This window comes from Ranitomeya imitator, chromosome 2, assembly GCF_032444005.1.
Source record: "Ranitomeya imitator isolate aRanImi1 chromosome 2, aRanImi1.pri, whole genome shotgun sequence".
Classification (NCBI taxonomy): Eukaryota; Metazoa; Chordata; class Amphibia; order Anura; family Dendrobatidae; genus Ranitomeya; species Ranitomeya imitator.
Window position 1 is genome coordinate 652,412,095 of NC_091283.1, and position 17,492 is coordinate 652,429,586.

A 17,492-nucleotide genomic window follows, 5' to 3' on the forward strand; every position below is an offset into this window, starting at 1 on the left:
CGTTGTAAACGTCTGTGAAGCACTTGGGGGTTCAAAGTTCTCACCACATATCTAGATAATTTCCTTTGGGGGTCTAGTTTCCAAAATGGGGTCACTTGTGGGGGGTTTCTACTGTTTAGGCACACCAGGGGCTCTGCAAACGCAACGTAACGCCCGCAGACCATTCCATCAAAGTCTGCATTTCAAAAGTCACTACTTCCCTTCTGAGCCCCGACGTGTGCCCAAACAGTGGTTTACCCCCACACATGGGGTATCAGCGTACTCAGGAGAAACTGGACAACAACTTTTGGGGTCCAATTTCTCCTGTAACCCTTGGGAAAATAAAAAATTCTGGGCTAAAAAATTATTTTTGAGGAAAGAAAACGTATTTATTATTTTCACGGCTCTGCGTTATAAACTTCTGTGAAGCACTTGGGGGTTCAAAGTGCTCACCTCACATCTAGATAAGTTCCTTGGGGGGTCTAGGTTCCAAAATGGGGTCACTTGTGGGGGGTTTCTACTGTTTAGCCACATCAGGGGCTCTGCAAACGCAACGTGACGCCCGCAGAGCATTCCATCAATCAAAGTCTGCATTTCAAAACGTCACTACTTCACTTCCGAGCCCCAGCATGTGCCTAAACAGTGGTTTACCCCCACATATGGGGTATCAGCGTACTCAGGAGAAACTGGACAACAACTTTTGGGGTCAAATTTCTCCTGTTACCCTTGGGAAAATAAAAAATTGCGGGCTAAAAAAATCATTTTTGAGAAAATAATTTTTTTATTTTATTTTCATGGCTCTGCGTTATAAACTTCTGTGAAGCACTTGAGGGTTCAAAGTGCTCACCACACATCTAGATTAGTTCCTTTGGGGGTCTAGTTTCCAAAATGGGGTCATTTGTGGGGGATCTCCAATGTTTAGGCACACAGGGGCTCTCCAAACGTGACATGGTGTCCGCTAATGATTGGAGCTAATTTTCCATTTAAAAAGCCAAATGGCGTGCCTTCCCTTCTGAGCCCTGCCGTGCGCCCAAACAGTGGTTTACCCCCACATATGGGGTATCTGCGTACTCAGGACAAACTGGACAACAACATTTGTGGTCCAATTTCTCCTATTACCATTGGCAAAATAGGAAATTCCAGGCTAAAAAATCATTTTTGAGAAAAGAAAAATTATTTTTGATTTTCATGGCTCTGCATTATAAACTTCTGTGAAGCACCTGGGGGTTTAAAGTGCTCAGTATGCATCTAGATAAGTTCCTTGGGGGGTCTAGTTTCCAAAATCGGGTCACTTGTGGGGGAGCTCCAATGTTTAGGCACACAGGGGCTCTCCAAACGCGACATGGTGTCCGCTAACAATTGGAGCTAATTTTCCATTCAAAAAGTCAAAAGGCGCGCCTTCCCTTCCGAGCCCTGCCGTGTGCCCAAACAGTGGTTTACCCCCACATATGAGGTATCGGCGTACTCGGGAGAAATTGCTCAACAAATTTTAGGATCCATTTTATCCTACTGCCCATGTGAAAATGTAAAAATTGAGGCGAAAAGAAATTTTTTGTGAAAAAAAGTACTTTTTCATTTTTACGGATCAATTTGTGAAGCACCTGGGGGTTTAAAGGGCTCACTAGGCATCTAGATAAGTTCCTTGGGGGGTCCAGTTTCCAAAATGGGGTCACTTGTGGGGGAGCTCCAATGTTTAGGCACACAGGGTCTCTCCAAACGCGACATGGTGTCCGCTAACGATGGAGATAATTTTTCGTTCAAAAAGTCAAATGGCGCTCCTTCCCTTCCAAGCCTTACCATGTGCCCAAACAGTGGTTTACCCCCACATGTGAGGTATCGGTGTACTCAGGAGAAATTGCCCAACAAATTTTAGGATCCATTTTATCCTGTTGTCCATGTGAAAATGAAAAAATTGAGTCTAAAAGAATTTTTTTTGTGAAAAAAAAGTACTTTTTCATTTTTACGGATCAATTTGTGAAGCACCTGGGGGTTTAAAGGGCTCACTATGCATCTAGATAAGTTCCTTGGGGCGTCTAGTTTCCAAAATGGGGTCACTTGTGGGGGAGCTCCAATGTTTAGGCACACAGGGTCTCTCCAAACGTGACATGGTGTCCGCTAAAGAGTGCAGCCAATTTTTCATTCAAAAAGTCAAATGGCGCTCCTTCCCTTCCAAGCCCTGCCGTGCGCCCAAACAGTGGTTTACCCCCACATATGAGGTATCAGCGTACTCATGACAAATGGACAACAACTTTCGTTGTTCAGTTTCTCTTTTTACCATTGGGAAAATAAAAAAATTGTTGCTGAAACATCATTTTTGTGACTAAAAAGTTAAATGTTCATTTTTTCCTTCCATGTTGCTTCTGCTGCTGTGAAGCACCTGAAGGGTTAATAAACTTCTGGAATATGGTTTTGTGCACCTTGAGGGGTGCAGTTTTTAGAATGGTGTCACTTTTGGGTATTTTCAGCCATATAGACCCCTCAAACTGACTTCAAATGTGAGGTGGTCCCTAAAAAAAATGGTTTTGTAAATTTCGTTGTAAAAATGAGAAATCGCTGGTCAAATTTTAACCCTTATAACTTCCTAGCAAAAAAAAATTTTGTTTCCAAAATTGTGCTGATGTAAAGTAGACGTGTGGGAAATGTTATTTATTAACTATTTTGTGTCACATAACTCTCTGGTTTAACAGAATAAAAATTCAAAATGTGAAAATTGCAAAATTTTCAAAATTTTCGCCAAATTTCCGTTTTTATCACAAATAAACGCAGAATTTATTGACCTAAATTTACCACTAACACGAAGCCCAATATGTCACGAAAAAACAATCTCAGAACCGCTAGGATCCATTGAAGCGTTCCTGAGTTATTACCTCATAAAGGGACACTGGTCAGAATTGCAAAAAACGGCAAGGTCTTTAAGGTCAAAATAGGCTGGGTCATGAAGGGGTTAAATATGTTTGGGGTCACGGTCCTGCTGGAAGACCCATGACCGAGGATGCAAACCCAGCTTTCTGACACTGGGCACTAAATTGAAACCCAAAGCCTTTAGCAATCTTCAGATTTCATGATGCCTTGCACACAGTCAAGGCACCCAGTGCGAGAGGCAGCAAAACAATTCCAGAACATCTTTGAACCGCTACCACATTTGACAGTAGGTACAGTGTTCTTTTAGTTGTAGGTCTTGTTCAGTTTACAGTAAACAGTAGAATGATGTGCTTTATAGATAAGCTCTATGTTGCTCTCATCTGTCCACAACATGCTTTCCAAAAAGGATTTTGGCTTACGTACATTTTGGCAAACTGCAGTGTAAATTTTGTTATGTCTCTGTCAGCAGTGGGGTCCTCCTGGTTCTCGTGCCATAGCATTACATTCAAATATCGATGGATAGATTGCGCTGACATGGATGCACCCTGAGCCCGCAGGACAGCTTGAATTTCTTTGGAACTTGATTGGGGCTGCTTATCCACTATCCTGTGTTGCAACCTTTAATCAATTTTCCTCTGCCATCCATGTCCAGGGAGATTAGCTACAGTGCTATGGGTTGTAAACGTCTGGATTATGTTGCACAAAAGAACATCAAGATCTCTGGAGATGTAATTGTAATCTTGAGATTGTTGATATTCTTCAACAATTTTGGTTCTCAAGTCCTCAGACAGTTCTCTTCTCCTCTTTCTGTTCTCCATGCTTCATGTTGCACACACAGACACACAAAGCAAAGATTGAGTCAACTTCTCCCCTTTTTATCTGGTTTCACGTGTAATTTTAATATTGCCCACAACAGTTACTTGCCACAGGTGAGTTTGAACAAGTATCACGTTTGAAACAAAGTTGTTTTCCCACAATTTTGCAGAGGTGCCAACAATTTTGCCCGACTCAGTTTTGGGGTTTTGTGTGCAATGATGTCCAATTTGCCTTTCTTCCCCTCAGTTTTTTTTGTGTTGTTCCAATACACACAGAGGAAATGACTAAACATGTACAATTGCATTCATTTTCTGGAACAATTTCAAGGGTGGCTAAGAGAGTTCTTTGCTTCATAGGTAGCCTTCCCCTGGTTTAGCATAAGCATCATATAAACATTTTATACCTATGAATGTCCCCTCACCTCTGCCCTGTGTGTGCTCACTGACAAGTGGCCACCTATATGCAAGGTGAACTATCCTGACTCACAGAATGTAAATCTCATGTCCTACTAGATTAGTATTAGACTACCTTCTCAGTACACACTGACATCAGCCACTTTTCATTACTGGAATGCAGCCTTGAACAATACATTGCCTGCACAGGAAATTAAAAACGCACAATATAAAGTTTTGATATCATAAATTTCTGGTCCGTGTGGGTCAGAAGTGGAACAAGCTCCAATCTTCAGAACGAGGATAGCAGTTTGCCTTTCCTCCTACCTTATCCTCGCGACTGGGACATCTCTCTGGTGTATTGTCATTACTGGATCCATCTAAAGCAAACACACAGTGAATGAATGAATACGCTGTCTAAGGCCGGGGCCACACTTGTGAGTCTCACGTATCAATACCCGGCACTGCCGCCAGCACTCGAGACCGGAGCGTTCAGCTGCATAGAAATACATGTAGCCACACACTCCGGTCCGAGTGCCGGGTATTGATGCGCGAGCTTCTAGCATCACACTCGCAAGTGTGACCCCGGCCTAAATGTGGTAATCAGACGAAGGTTGCATTCAAAACTGCTCTTTGCTTTAGGGCTCATTCAGACATCCGTTTTAGTTTTTATTTCTACATACAAGAAAACCTGCCTGAGCTTTATCAGTGATTTTGTTCCGTTTCATCAAAATAAAACAAACAAAAATGTTCTCAAGCTGCTCCCATCAAGCAGTCAGTGAAAAGCAGACAGTACTTGGATATGCCATCAAGTGCTGCCTGTTTTTTTTCACGGACCCATCGACTTGCATTGCAAATTTTGATCTGACACTTGGATCAATATTAGACATATCTCTGTGATTTTTCATGGACCACATAGTCTGCAAAAAAATAAAAAAATTCAGACGTGAACTACCAGATAAACTACTATACTGTACTATATAGTACTAGGTACGAGATATGTGAGAGATATGTGAAAAACGGACATCTGAATGAACCCTGACATTGAATTAAAGACTTTTCTTACATGATGATGATGATGATGATGATGAAAGATGCTGGAGTTTCGCCATCATAACGTCCTTCTACAGATTCTTGTGGCTTTCTAGGGCTCACATGATTTGTAGTCCAGCAGTGATAATCTCCAGATGATAAAACCTGCATTGTAAGTAAACAACAGAACACAGCCTAATAAGTAACACATTGTTGAAATCTCTTGCACAGCCTCTAGATCCTGCTGTCTTCAGATTACATAGCAAAAATCTGATGACAGATCCCCTTTAATAAACATTTCATATGCTGGAAATATTTTTCACTTTCAACCCTCCGTTAAAGGGAACCTGTCACCTGAATTTGGCGGGACTGGTTTTGGGTCATATGGGCGGAGTTTTCAGGTGTTTGATTCACCCTTTCCTTACCCGCTGGCTGCATGCTGGCTGCAATATTGGATTGAAGTTCATTCTCTGTCCTCCATAGTACACGCCTGCACAAGGCAAGATTGCTTTGCGCAGGCGTGTACTATGGAGGACAGGAATGAACTTCAATCCAATATTGCAGCCGGCATGCAGCCAGCGGGTAAGGAAAGGGTGAATCAAACACCCAAAAACTCCGCCCATATGACCCAAAACCAGTCCCGCCAAATTCAGGTGACAGAGTCCCTTTAAGTGATGCAAATTTTCACCACAGGTTGCATGATCAGTGTAGGGTGCAGGCTCGGGAACGGAGCCTGCCCCATAGACGGCAGCTACCTGCTGCGATATGGAGCCGACACATGACTGACAGCTTTGACTAGAGCTAGTTGGCTTCCTAGGAGACCGGAATACTAAAGCAATGCAGGATTAAGGGTATGTGCACACGTAGAAAGCTCCTTTGCAGATTTTTCCGCAGGGATTTGATAAATCCGCAGTGCAAAACCGCTGCGTTTTTTTCCTGCGGATTTATCGCGTTTTCTATTGCGGATTCCGCTGCGGTTTTACATCTGCAGTTTTCTATTGCAGCAGGTGTAAAAACGCTGTGGATTCCGCACAAAGAATTAACATGCTGTGGAAAATAAAACGCTGCGTTTCCGCGCGTTTTTTTCCGCAGCATGTGCACTGCGGATTTCGTTTCCCATAGGTTTACATTGTACTCTAAACTCATGGGAAACTGCTGCGGATCCGCAGCAAAATCAGCAACGTGTACACATACCCTTAAGCATCCAAGGGTTCTAACAAATATTGTGAAAAATAAAAACAAACAAATGTTTTATATATAAAGCAAATAAGGATTTTTGTGTACTCACCGTGAAATCATTTTCTCCTTCGCCTCATTGGGGGACACAGACTGTGAGTGTATGCTGCTGCCACCAGGAGGCTGACACTAAGGGTATGTGCACACTTCACAGATTTCCTGGGGATCCGCAGCATTTTTGAAAATCAATTGGAAAAAAATGCTGTGCTAATGGTGCGGAAAAATCCGCACGGAAAAAAACAGCAGATTCAAAAAAGGACCATGTCAATTGTTTTTGCGGATCTGGAGCGTTTCTGCACCCATTGACTTCCATTGTGTCAGGCCAATCCGCAGCTGTAAAAAAAGATCTGCGGTTTTACTGGGGATGAAACGCTGCAGATCGGGAGCTGGAAGAGTGTGAGCGGATACTGTGTGTCTAGTGTCTGCGGGGTTCTACGTGTATGTGTCTCTGCGTGTGTGTGCATGTCTGTGTGTGTCCCTGTGTGTGTGCGGGTCTGTGTAAGCAGCCATTGTCTGATGGGACTACTGCTCCCATCCGGCAATGAATACTCACAGTGAGAGCATTACTGATGATGGGAAAGCAGTCCCAACAGACAATGGCTGTGTTCAGTTGTAAAAGAAAAAAAACATTCATAACATACAACATATAACATACAGTACATACACATAACATACAACACATAAAGTACATACTTACCAATCACCTAGTCCCTGAAGCCCTCGATTCTCCTGTAATAAAAAACATAATAAACCAACACTTACCTTTCCGCCGTAGTCCAGTTAATAACGAGTGTCCCACGACGATCTCCAATGTAGAACACTGACATCGGGCGATGTCAGCACTCTACAGGGTCCCCGCAATGAACTGACAGCTAGCATCCTCAGTGATGTATATCCCTCCGCCGCTGCCGGGAGAGAGGTCCCTTAAGTTCATTCTCTCGCTGGCAACGAGAAAATTCCCACACAGCATTGCCATAAAGCGAGAGCAGGAGCCATTATCTCCTGTCAGTGCATCACAGGAGGCCTATAGAGCAGTGACATCACCCAATGACACTGTTCTATAGGGGAGATCGTCGTGGGACACTTGTCATTAATTGGACTGCGTCAGACAGGGAGTATACGGTTGGTTTATTTATTTATTTTTTTGCAGGTGATCGATGGTGGTTGTAAGTATGGTGAAATTAAGAATATTAAAATACTTTTTTCTGGCTGTCTTTTTTTTTTTTTTTTTTTAACTCTTTCACTACTATTGGATTAGTAATGGATAGGTATGTTATTGACGCCTCTCCATTACTAACCAGGCTTAATATCACCTTAATACCCACAAAAACCTCATTGACATATTGCTGTCAGAAATATTGGCTACAATTAGCCCATTATATAAGGAGGATGAAAAAGACACCCACTCATTCAATCATATAGGCAAAGGAGAAAAAAGAGCTATCCTGGGTGTATAGTATAAAAATCCAAATTTTATTGAAAGGCATTACATAAAATATATATCCAGAGAAAAGTATATGTGCAAATACAACGACAATACACCAGGGTGAACAGACTCCCCCTGAAATCCCACAAACCTAGATGCCTAGCCGGCTACTAATAAAGTGCAAAGTGCGACAATAAGGCAAGTGTCCCCACCTATAAAGAACCCTATGCGGGCATAGCCCTCAGTGGGACAATAACCATAGACTAACGGGTGGGAAAACACTTACCGGAGGTAGGGGATGGAGGAGCCTGAACCGGGTGTGAAAAGGGGGGCGTCTTTTCACACCCGGTTCAGGCTCCTCCATCCCCTACCTCCGGTAAGTGTTTTCCCACCCGTTAGTCTATGGTTATTGTCCCACTGAGGGCTATGCCCGCATAGGGTTCTTTATAGGTGGGGACACTTGCCTTATTGTCGCACTTTGCACTTTATTAGTAGCCGGCTAGGCATCTAGGTTTGTGGGATTTCAGGGGGAGTCTGTTCACCCTGGTGTATTGTCGTTGTATTTGCACATATACTTTTCTCTGGATATATATTTTATGTAATGCCTTTCAATAAAATTTGGATTTTTATACTATACACCCAGGATAGCTCTTTTTTCTCCTTTGCCTATATTAATATCACCTTACAATCAAAGGTGACAATAACCCCTTATTACCCCATATGCCACCGCTACAGGGCAGTGGGAAGAAGGAGGCTAAGTGCCGGAATCTTACAGATGCACCATTGCTGGGGCGGCTGGGAGCTGTTATTTGTAGCCGTGGGAGAGAAAAAATCGATGGCCCCTCTCTAGGCTATGAATATCAGCCCGCAGCTGTCTGCATAGCCTTTCTCACTATAAATTATAGGAAGACCCCATGTCATTTTTTTTGAGGGGGTCCACCTATTTTAATAGCAAATAAAGGTTAAATATACAGCTGCGGGCTGATATTTATAGCCTGGGAAGCTCCATGGGTATTAACCCCTTCCCAGGCTATAAAAATTGGCCCCCAGTTGCTGGCTTTCCCACTCTGGACTTGAAAATTGCACGGGAGCCCACGCAATTTTTTTTTCAATTATTTTAAAATTAAACAGATATCTGCATGTGTCAAGGTGAAAATATATATCTTTATACTCTTTTGTACTTTTATATATTCTTATGCTGTGAAACAATAAGTTTTTCCCTTTATGCTTGCTAATGCAAATTTAACTGTATTTAAGATGGCTGCCAGTATTCACCTTTGCCCCAGATTCGCTCTGCTGAAGAAGCAAGTTACACATTCCAGAAGGACAAGTATCATTTCTCTTGAAATGATACTTAAAGCGACGTGGAGAAAGGAAGATTCATCAGATGATGTCAGAGCCAACCAGAAAGACTGAATACTAGATACTTTGCTTAAACCCTGCCTATCCCCGGCCTCTGCACACCTTCCCCCAATAGATCATATAATGTTGTGTATTAGAAAATAAAGTCAGTTGCTGTGACGTTGCTACACTATGTAGACACACGAGCATGCAATGAGTTTGAACCAGCCTTTGTCTGACTCATTCTTATCCGGTACCAATGCTTTTATTCTGATTTGGAATGACTGGTGAAGGAAGGGTATTGTCGTGACGACCCCGACAATTTGGCGCAACCAACGTGGGGCGTGGCCGGCGATCCGAGACCCCCTGGACCCATGCCTGGACGTCCGTGGACGACACCCGTAGTGGCTGTCCTCGAGGACTGATCACCCTCCAAACACGGTAAGTGGAGATCACATACTAAGTATGTGTCACACTTGCTAGTGTTTCAGCCATTATTGGTTAGTCTGTGGTCTCCTTGGGTCTGGGGAGTGACCGGTCGAGTGGTGAGACCAAGCGCGATCTCGTGCCACGCTTCGAACCAGCAACTGAGAGACGTCGCATTCTGCACGTCCTCGTGTACACCACACCTCCTCCACCGGTCATTGTACTCCATACAACCACCCTACCCGTGACTACTGCCTAGTAGTGATAGAGTGAAAGATTGAAGAAGTTGTGGATTGGGGGCGGCTTAGAGAAAGGAATAGGAGACGCAGCCTCTGTGATATTGTACCAACTAGGTAATTAAGACGTCCCGAGAGGGGACCACCTGTTTTTCTGTGGAGGGCTCTCACTAGGAGACCGCCTCCCGACTGTTTAGAATATCGTGACAGGGTAGACTGTTAATCACTGGTGTTCAGGGGTTAGGGAAAAATATTGAGCGCGAGGCTCTTTATTCATAGCACGTTGAACGTGAGGCTCCGTGTTAAGGACCCAGTGTTGTTGTCGCTGTCAGCGGCCTGCTGCAGAAGGGCTTAGTATTCTGTGAGTCATGTTGCGTCTCTTATAGCAGAAGAAGTCCGTGCCCCACGAGTTAGATGAGGATGCTGTGGAAGTCAAGACAATAGTAGAGTCACGGGAGGGCAAGAAGGCAGTCAAGAATGTTGAGAGGTTCCTCGACAGGGAGATTGCAGCCGTCTACATGGCACAATCTCATAGAGAACAAAAAGGGCATATTGAAAGATAAAGGACTGTTAGAACAAGCGCAAACTCATCTGCGAGTTGCGCGAGGTTTAAAGAACGAGGAATGGAAAAAGGTTGATGGAGAGGAAAGATGAAAGGATGCAGAGCCCGTGTTTGGTTATAAAATACCTCAATCATTAATTTTTCTAGGGTGTTCTGGCATATGAGTTGTGTGAAGGTTTTGTAGAAATGTATTAAGTCTGAGAACTGCTGTATTCCGTTACTCTGTGTGGTTTTCCGAGACACCCGATGGGAGGGGTCAAACCGCTGCGCTATTGCTTTCTTTTGTGTTGAGGAATGCTGTGATGTTCTTATCTGTTCCGTGTTTCTGGTATGGAGGGGCGAGTCGCTGCATCCTCTCCTTGTGTAGTAAGAATTATTGTAAGTTTAAAGTAAAAGCATTAAGCTACTTACTGGTAGCGGCATTTTTCGGAGGCCCATGACAGCACTACGAGAGGATCCGCCCTTAAGGAACAGGAAACCTACAGATACAAAAGGGCGGCACCTCTCCCATGCATCAGTTGTATTTCAGAGCCTGAGAGGACTACCGCGGTTAGTGGTACACACATATACATTATATACATTTGGAAACAAAAAATAATCTACTATATTGTAACCAGACACCATATGTGAGATTTACATACTACACTATTTACATATCAGGAAGTGCTACCCCCTCGTGAATAGGGAGGGAACTAAGGGTGCTGTCATGGGCCTCCGAAAAATGCCGCTACCAGTAAGTAGCTTAATGCTTTATTCGGACTCCCATGACAGCACTATGAGAGATTTACAGAGATGTAAGCTACCTTAGGGAGGGACTATAGTCTGTAGCACCCTTAACCCAAAGGAAAGATCAGAGGAGGACCCCAAATCCAACCGATAGTGCTTAAAGAAAGTGGAAGGAGATGACCATGTGGCCACCTTACATATTTGCTCCACTGACACTCCAGATCTCTCTGCCCAGGATGACGCCATGGCCCGGGTGGAATGTGCCTTTAGATTCTGCGGAGCTGGCCCCCCACCTGCTGTATAAGCTAGAGAGATAGTTTCCCTAATCCATTTGGCTAGTGAATATTTTGATACTCTAAATCCTTTCCTTGGACCTTGGAAGGAAAGAAACAGTGCTCCATCTTTCTTCCAATTATCAGTAGCTGAGATATACTGAAGGAGAGATCTCCTAACGTCTAATGTATGAAGCTCCTGCTCTTTAGGATTAGAGGGATTAGGAACAAAGGATGGCAAAACTATCTCCTGTGATCTATGGAAACGTGTCGCTACCTTCGGCAGATATGCCGGGTCTGGTCTATGGACTACTCTATCTGATAAGATTTCTGTGTATGGAGGAGCTCTGGAAAGCGCCTGGATATCCCCTATCCTACGAGCTGAGGTTATGGCAATCAAGAAGGCTGTCTTAAGTGTCAACATTTTGATCGAGGCCTCTTGCAGAGGTTCAAAGGGGGGTTTTGTTAGAGAGGACAGAACTAAATTTAAATCCCATGGAACTGTTCTATCCTTATATACCGGTCTAGATCTACTAACTGCCTTCATAAACCTCGCTATCCAATAATTGTTAGCTATATTGCATGAAAACAGGGCACCCAGAGCTGAGACCTGTACTCTAAGGGTACTAGTAGAGAGTTTTAACTCGAAACCCTTCTGTAGGAACTCTAAGATTTGTTGTATTGGTACCCCGTCTCGGATGTCAAATCTTGAACAAGACAAGAACTTCCTCCAAGTTCTAGAGTAGATTTTTGTAGTTATTTGCTTTCTACTCTTTAGGAGCGTCTCGACTAAATTTGGAGAGAAGCCTTTACCCACTAATAGTGACCGTTCAAACTCCACGCCGTTAAATGGAGCGCTGCCACTTGTGGATGGGAGATCGGTCCCTGAGAAAGCAGGCTCGGGATCTCTGGTAGTACCCAGGAAACCGATACCGACATTGTCTTGAGCCAGGCAAACCAGGTTCTTCTGGGCCAAAAGGGGGCGATAAGGATGACTTTCGCTCGATCCTCCCTGATTTTTCTCACCACTAGAGGTATCAGGTTCAGTGGTGGGAAAGCATAGGCCAGTGAAAAATCCCATTTTATCAGAAACGCGTCCACCGCCAAGGGATTCTCCCTGGGATTTAGCGAGCAAAAAAGTTTTACTTTTCTGTTGTTTCTGGTGGCGAACAGATCTACCACTGGTTGACCCCATCTGCAGACGATCAGATCGAAAATGTCTTCGTTGAGAGACCACTCTCCTTGTCTTAACACGTTTCGGCTGAGGAAATCTGCCACCACATTTTCCTTTCCTTTGATGTGGAGAGCCGTCAAAGATAGAAAATTGAGCTCTGCCACCTGGAACAATCGATCCGTGATTTGCATCAATGTCTCGGAACGATTTCCCCCTTGCCGGTTTATGTAAGCGACTGCAACTCTGTTGTCCGACAGAATTCTGACGTGCTGGCCCTGCAGATATATGAGGAATTTTTTAACAGCCAATTCAACCGCCAACCCTTTGGTTGGATGAGAATGTTGTGAAGGGTTCCCATTGTCCCTGGACCACCATGTCCCCCATGTAGGCTCCCCACCCTGAAGAGCTGGCATCGGTGGTTATCACCCGGGACACATTTACTATCCAGGGGACCCCTGCTGATAAATTCTTTTTATCTGACCACCACCTAAGGGAATCTAGCGTGGTTGGCCCTAACGTTATTTTCCCATTTAACGCGCCTCCCAAGGCTCTGTCATGGAACAAGACTTCTTTTTGTAGGGATCTGGTGTGGAACTGAGCCCACTTAACTGCTGGAATGCAAGATGTGAGTGACCCAAGTAGGAACATTGCTTGCCTAAGTGTCATGGAAGGTGTATTGATTGCATTTAACACATAAATTTGAATTAGATCTATTTTTTCTATAGGGAGGAGACACTGTTGTGTCACTGAATCCAACATTAGACCCAGGAACTTTTGAATATTTAGGGGCTGTAACTTAGATTTTTCGAAGTTTATGATCCAACCCAGGTGTTCTAGCTTGGCTTTAGTAACCTCCCATTGTGACAGACAGTGATCTACCGAGTTCCCTACAATGAGGAAATCATCCAAGTAGGGAATTATAAGGACATTTGATTCTCTTAAATGTGCCATGACTTCAGCGATTATTTTAGTGAACACTCTAGGAGCAGAAGTTATCCCGAAGGGGAGTGCCCTGAACTGAAAATGTTGAATTTTACCCCCCATTAGTACTGCTACCCTCAGGTATCGTTGGAAATCAGCGTGAATGGGTACATGATAGTAGGCATCTTTCAAATCCACTACTACCATAAAACAATTGTTGAAAAGCATTTTTATTGTCGAATTGATGGACTCCATTTTTTTTTTTAAATTCGTTTATTAATTTCAGAATAGACAAACATTGCACATATTACATTTATCATTATTAAACATACCATCAGATACAAATGATTACAAACATCATCGCATCCAAAGTTCAGAGGCAATAGACTGTGCATGTTGAATCACTAGTACCTACAAAATACCTACTATACAACTTAAACAACTTTAACCTTTAGTAATAAGTCGCCAAAAGAAAACAGATTCAAGTTTGCTCTGCAACGATGTCCCCAAACCCCATGCCCTCCTCCCCGTGCATATATCTAATCCACGCAGACTACAGAGTATGATGAGATGAGTTCCATCTACCCCAAATTTTTTCGAATTTACCTGGGCATCCTCTATTATGGTACAGTGTTCTTTCATATGGGATAACCGAGTTCACCAGGTCAATCCAAGCTCTGAGAGACGGGGAGGAGCTACCCATCCACCTTAATGCCAGTACCTTTCGTGCTAAGAAGAGCGTTTCTCGAAGGAAGATCCCAGTATGGTGATCCCAGGTCTCTGTATCCCACACCCCAAATAGGCAAGTCAATGGTTCAAGTGGGACAGGGATTAACAATAAAGACGTTAACAATGTCGTGACTTCTTTCCAATAATGAAGGATTACCGGGCACCGCCATATCATGTGGGTAAAATCCGCATCATGTGCGTGACACCGTAAGCAGTCTGACGTCTGAAGGCGGCCCATTTTAAAAAGTCGTGTCGGAGTCAGATAAGTCTGATATGTAATATATAGCTGGGTCATCCTATTGTTAACTGAGGGAGAAACTTTAGTTGGAGATTCCAAAATATCTTCCCACTCCTCTCCCAGTGTATCGGGAAGGAGTCCCTCCCATTTCTTTTTTAAGGTGTTAATAGTGAGCCCATCTCCCACGGATAATAGGTATGTGTATAAAGAGGAAATGAGTCCCTGAGGACCCTGTGATTTGAGAATGCCTATAAGGGGTAAAGATGAAATTGCTCGACCTGCACCTGCATTTCGCATATGTGACTGGAAAGCTGACCTCAGCTGTAAATAACGGAAGAATTGAGATCTTGGGATATTGCAGGTATCCCGCAATTGTTCAAAGGACACAAAAACATCCTGGTTATATAAATTACCTACCGAGAGAACACCACATGAGATCCAGAACTCAGTAGACGGGTGATTTAGTAATTCTGGAAAATAACTATTATACCACAGTGGCATTTCGACTATTATATCTGTATATTTAATAACTTTTTTAATTTGTCTCCATATTAATCTCGCTTGTCGAAGCAATGGCAGCAAACGGGGAGCACTGACTTTCTCCATTTCCAAAAAACCCAGTGGACAGTCAATACGGGCAGAATGGATTATATGGCTTTCTGAATTAGGTAGGGAGTTGCTAGGCATCCATTTGCTTATCGCCCTAGCCTGCCCAGCAAGATAATATAGATAAAAGTCTGGTAAGGCTGCCCCTCCCCCCCTTGTCGGTCTCTGTAGAGTAGATAGCTTGAGTTTGGGTCTAGTCTTCCCCCATATAAAGGACGTGGTCAGGGAGTTTAAGTTTGCAAAGAAAGATTTGGGTATTGGCACAGCACTATGTTGGAGACAATAATTAAATTTGGGGAGCAATATCATCTTAACTAAATTAATGCGACCTGCAACGGAGAGAGGGAGTTTGCTCCAAGCTATGAATTTAGATTTGGCCAGGTCCAATAGTGGATAAATATTAAGTCGTAGGTCCAGCTGACTATATTGAGACATATGTATTCCTAGATATTTGAAATTGGAGACTACAGGTAGTGACGAGAGATTTTCGAGACGGGGCATCGGCGCATGAGACAGAGGCATCAGAGCAGACTTATCCCAATTGATATAGAGACCAGAGAATTTGCTAAAATTATCTATAGTCGTTATTACTCGCGGTAGTGTTTCTTCTGTTTTATCCATAAATATGATCATATCATCAGCATATAGACCGATGGTATCTACACGATCCGCAATACTTATTCCCTTGATATCCGTGGAAGACCTTATGCGTATTGCCAATGCTTCTATCGCGAGGGCAAAGAGGGCCGGGGACAGAGGACATCCCTGACGGGTTCCCCTATGTAAAGTAAAGGAATCAGAGATAGAATTATTCACAATTACCCGTGCCCTAGGATTCCTATATAGTGTATCTATCCCTCTAATAAATTTATCTCCAAAACCGTATTTCTGCAGACATGCAGAAAGAAAAGGCCATTCAAGGGAGTCAAACGCTTTAGCTGTGTCTAGGGATGCCAGAGCCCAGTTATTATCCAATTCTAGGGAGCTATATTGAATCACTGATTGGACCCGCCGAATATTAATAGAGGTACTTTTCCCAGGCATAAAGCCTGTTTGATCTGGGTGTATAAGATCTAATATGATTGTATTTAGTCTAGTGGCCAATATTTTAGTGAAGATTTTATAATCTACGTTCACCAATGATATGGGGCGATATGATCCACATTCCAAGGGGTCCTTTCCCTCCTTCTTAAGTACAATGATATTTGCATCATAAAATGTTTCAGGCATAATTTCTCCCTCCCATATATTCTGAAGCACCTTCAATAAGAGTGGTGCCAGGTGGTCCCGATATTTTTTATAGAACTCAACGGGAAACCCGTCAGGTCCAGGGGCCTTCCCGGTGGCCGATGGACTCCATTTTGAAGGTATGTTTCACCAAAAATTTATTGAGACCCTTAAGGTTTATAATGGTCCTATAAGACATATCCAGCTTTTGAATTAGGAAAAGGGGAGAGTCGAACCCTTTCCCTGCCTGAGAATACGGCACTTCAATCAAAACATTTTTGGAGCAAAGAGTCCTCACTTCCTCTTCTAAGGCAAATTGTTCAGTGGGAGATGAGCGCCAGGGTGTTAACTGGAATTTGTCCCGTGGGGTATGGACAAACTCAAGTTTGAGACCATGGAAAACAGTGTCTTTAATCCAAACACTGTTTGTGATTTTTGACCATTCTGCCGAGAAATGCGACAGTCTCCCTCCCACCGGGATTGCCAGTCATTGATCTTGTTTTTTGTTTTCCGTCGGGTTACGGCGAAACATGAGACCTGTGCCTCTTTTTCGCTTATCATCCCATCTGGAACGATCCCTACCCGGTGAGAAGGTGCGCCTTCCTCCCCGATTGAACCTTTTCTTGTTGAAGGGACGACGATATGGATTGAAAAGGTTAGGAAATTTTTTCTTATCATCTCCTGCCTTCTCCAGGAGTTCATCCAGGGTAGGCCCAAATAGATACTCGCCCTTACAAGGGATAGCGCAGAGCTTTGTTTTTGCCTGCCTATCCCCCGGCCAGCATTTCAACCCTAGGGCTCTTCTCGCAGCATTAGAAAGACCTGCTGCCCTAGCCGCCAATTTAACAGAGTCAATTGAGGCATCCGATAAAAAAGCTGCCCCCTCCTGGATTACTGGTAACGCTGCAAGTATGGAATCTCTAGAGGCCCCCTGTTTTAATTGGGTCTCTAACTGGTCCAGCCAGACCATTATTGACCTTGCCGTGCAGGTTGACGCCACCGCAGGTTTTAAGGAGCCGGCTGCCATCTCCCAGGTTCCTTTTAGGAAGGTATCCACTTTCCTATCCAGGGGGTCTTTAAGCGTTCCCATATCCTCAAACGGGAGAGAGGATCGCTTTGCCACCTTGGCAATTGCCGCACCCAGCTTTGGGGCCTTTTCCCAGCTACCCACTGCTGGGTCATCAAAGGGATACCGACGCTTCTACGCAGGTGGTAAGGAGCCTTTCCTCTCCGGTTTTCTCCACTCCCTGTTGATAAGTTCCTGTATCTTTTCATTCAGAGCAAAGACTCT

At 43.8% G+C, this 17,492-nt stretch overlaps 1 protein-coding gene across 3 annotated transcripts in view; it reads right to left on the reverse strand.

The window, feature by feature from the left end:
* Nucleotides 1-17,492, reverse strand: part of LOC138667102 (zinc finger protein OZF-like) — a 42,358-nt gene that overhangs the window by 11,016 nt on the left and 13,850 nt on the right. The window contains exons 2-4 of one of the 3 annotated variants that reach the window (XM_069755414.1): nucleotides 6,370-6,650; nucleotides 5,116-5,246; nucleotides 4,377-4,429 (exon numbers count right to left, since the gene is read on the reverse strand). In XM_069755414.1, the coding sequence (XP_069611515.1) occupies nucleotides 4,377-4,429; nucleotides 5,116-5,164 (102 nt within the window). In that variant the 5' untranslated portion in view covers nucleotides 5,165-5,246; nucleotides 6,370-6,650. The remainder of the gene's footprint in view (nucleotides 1-4,376; nucleotides 4,430-5,115; nucleotides 5,247-6,369; nucleotides 6,651-17,492) is intronic. The other 2 variants (XM_069755413.1, XM_069755412.1) reach the window with 2 other exon arrangements.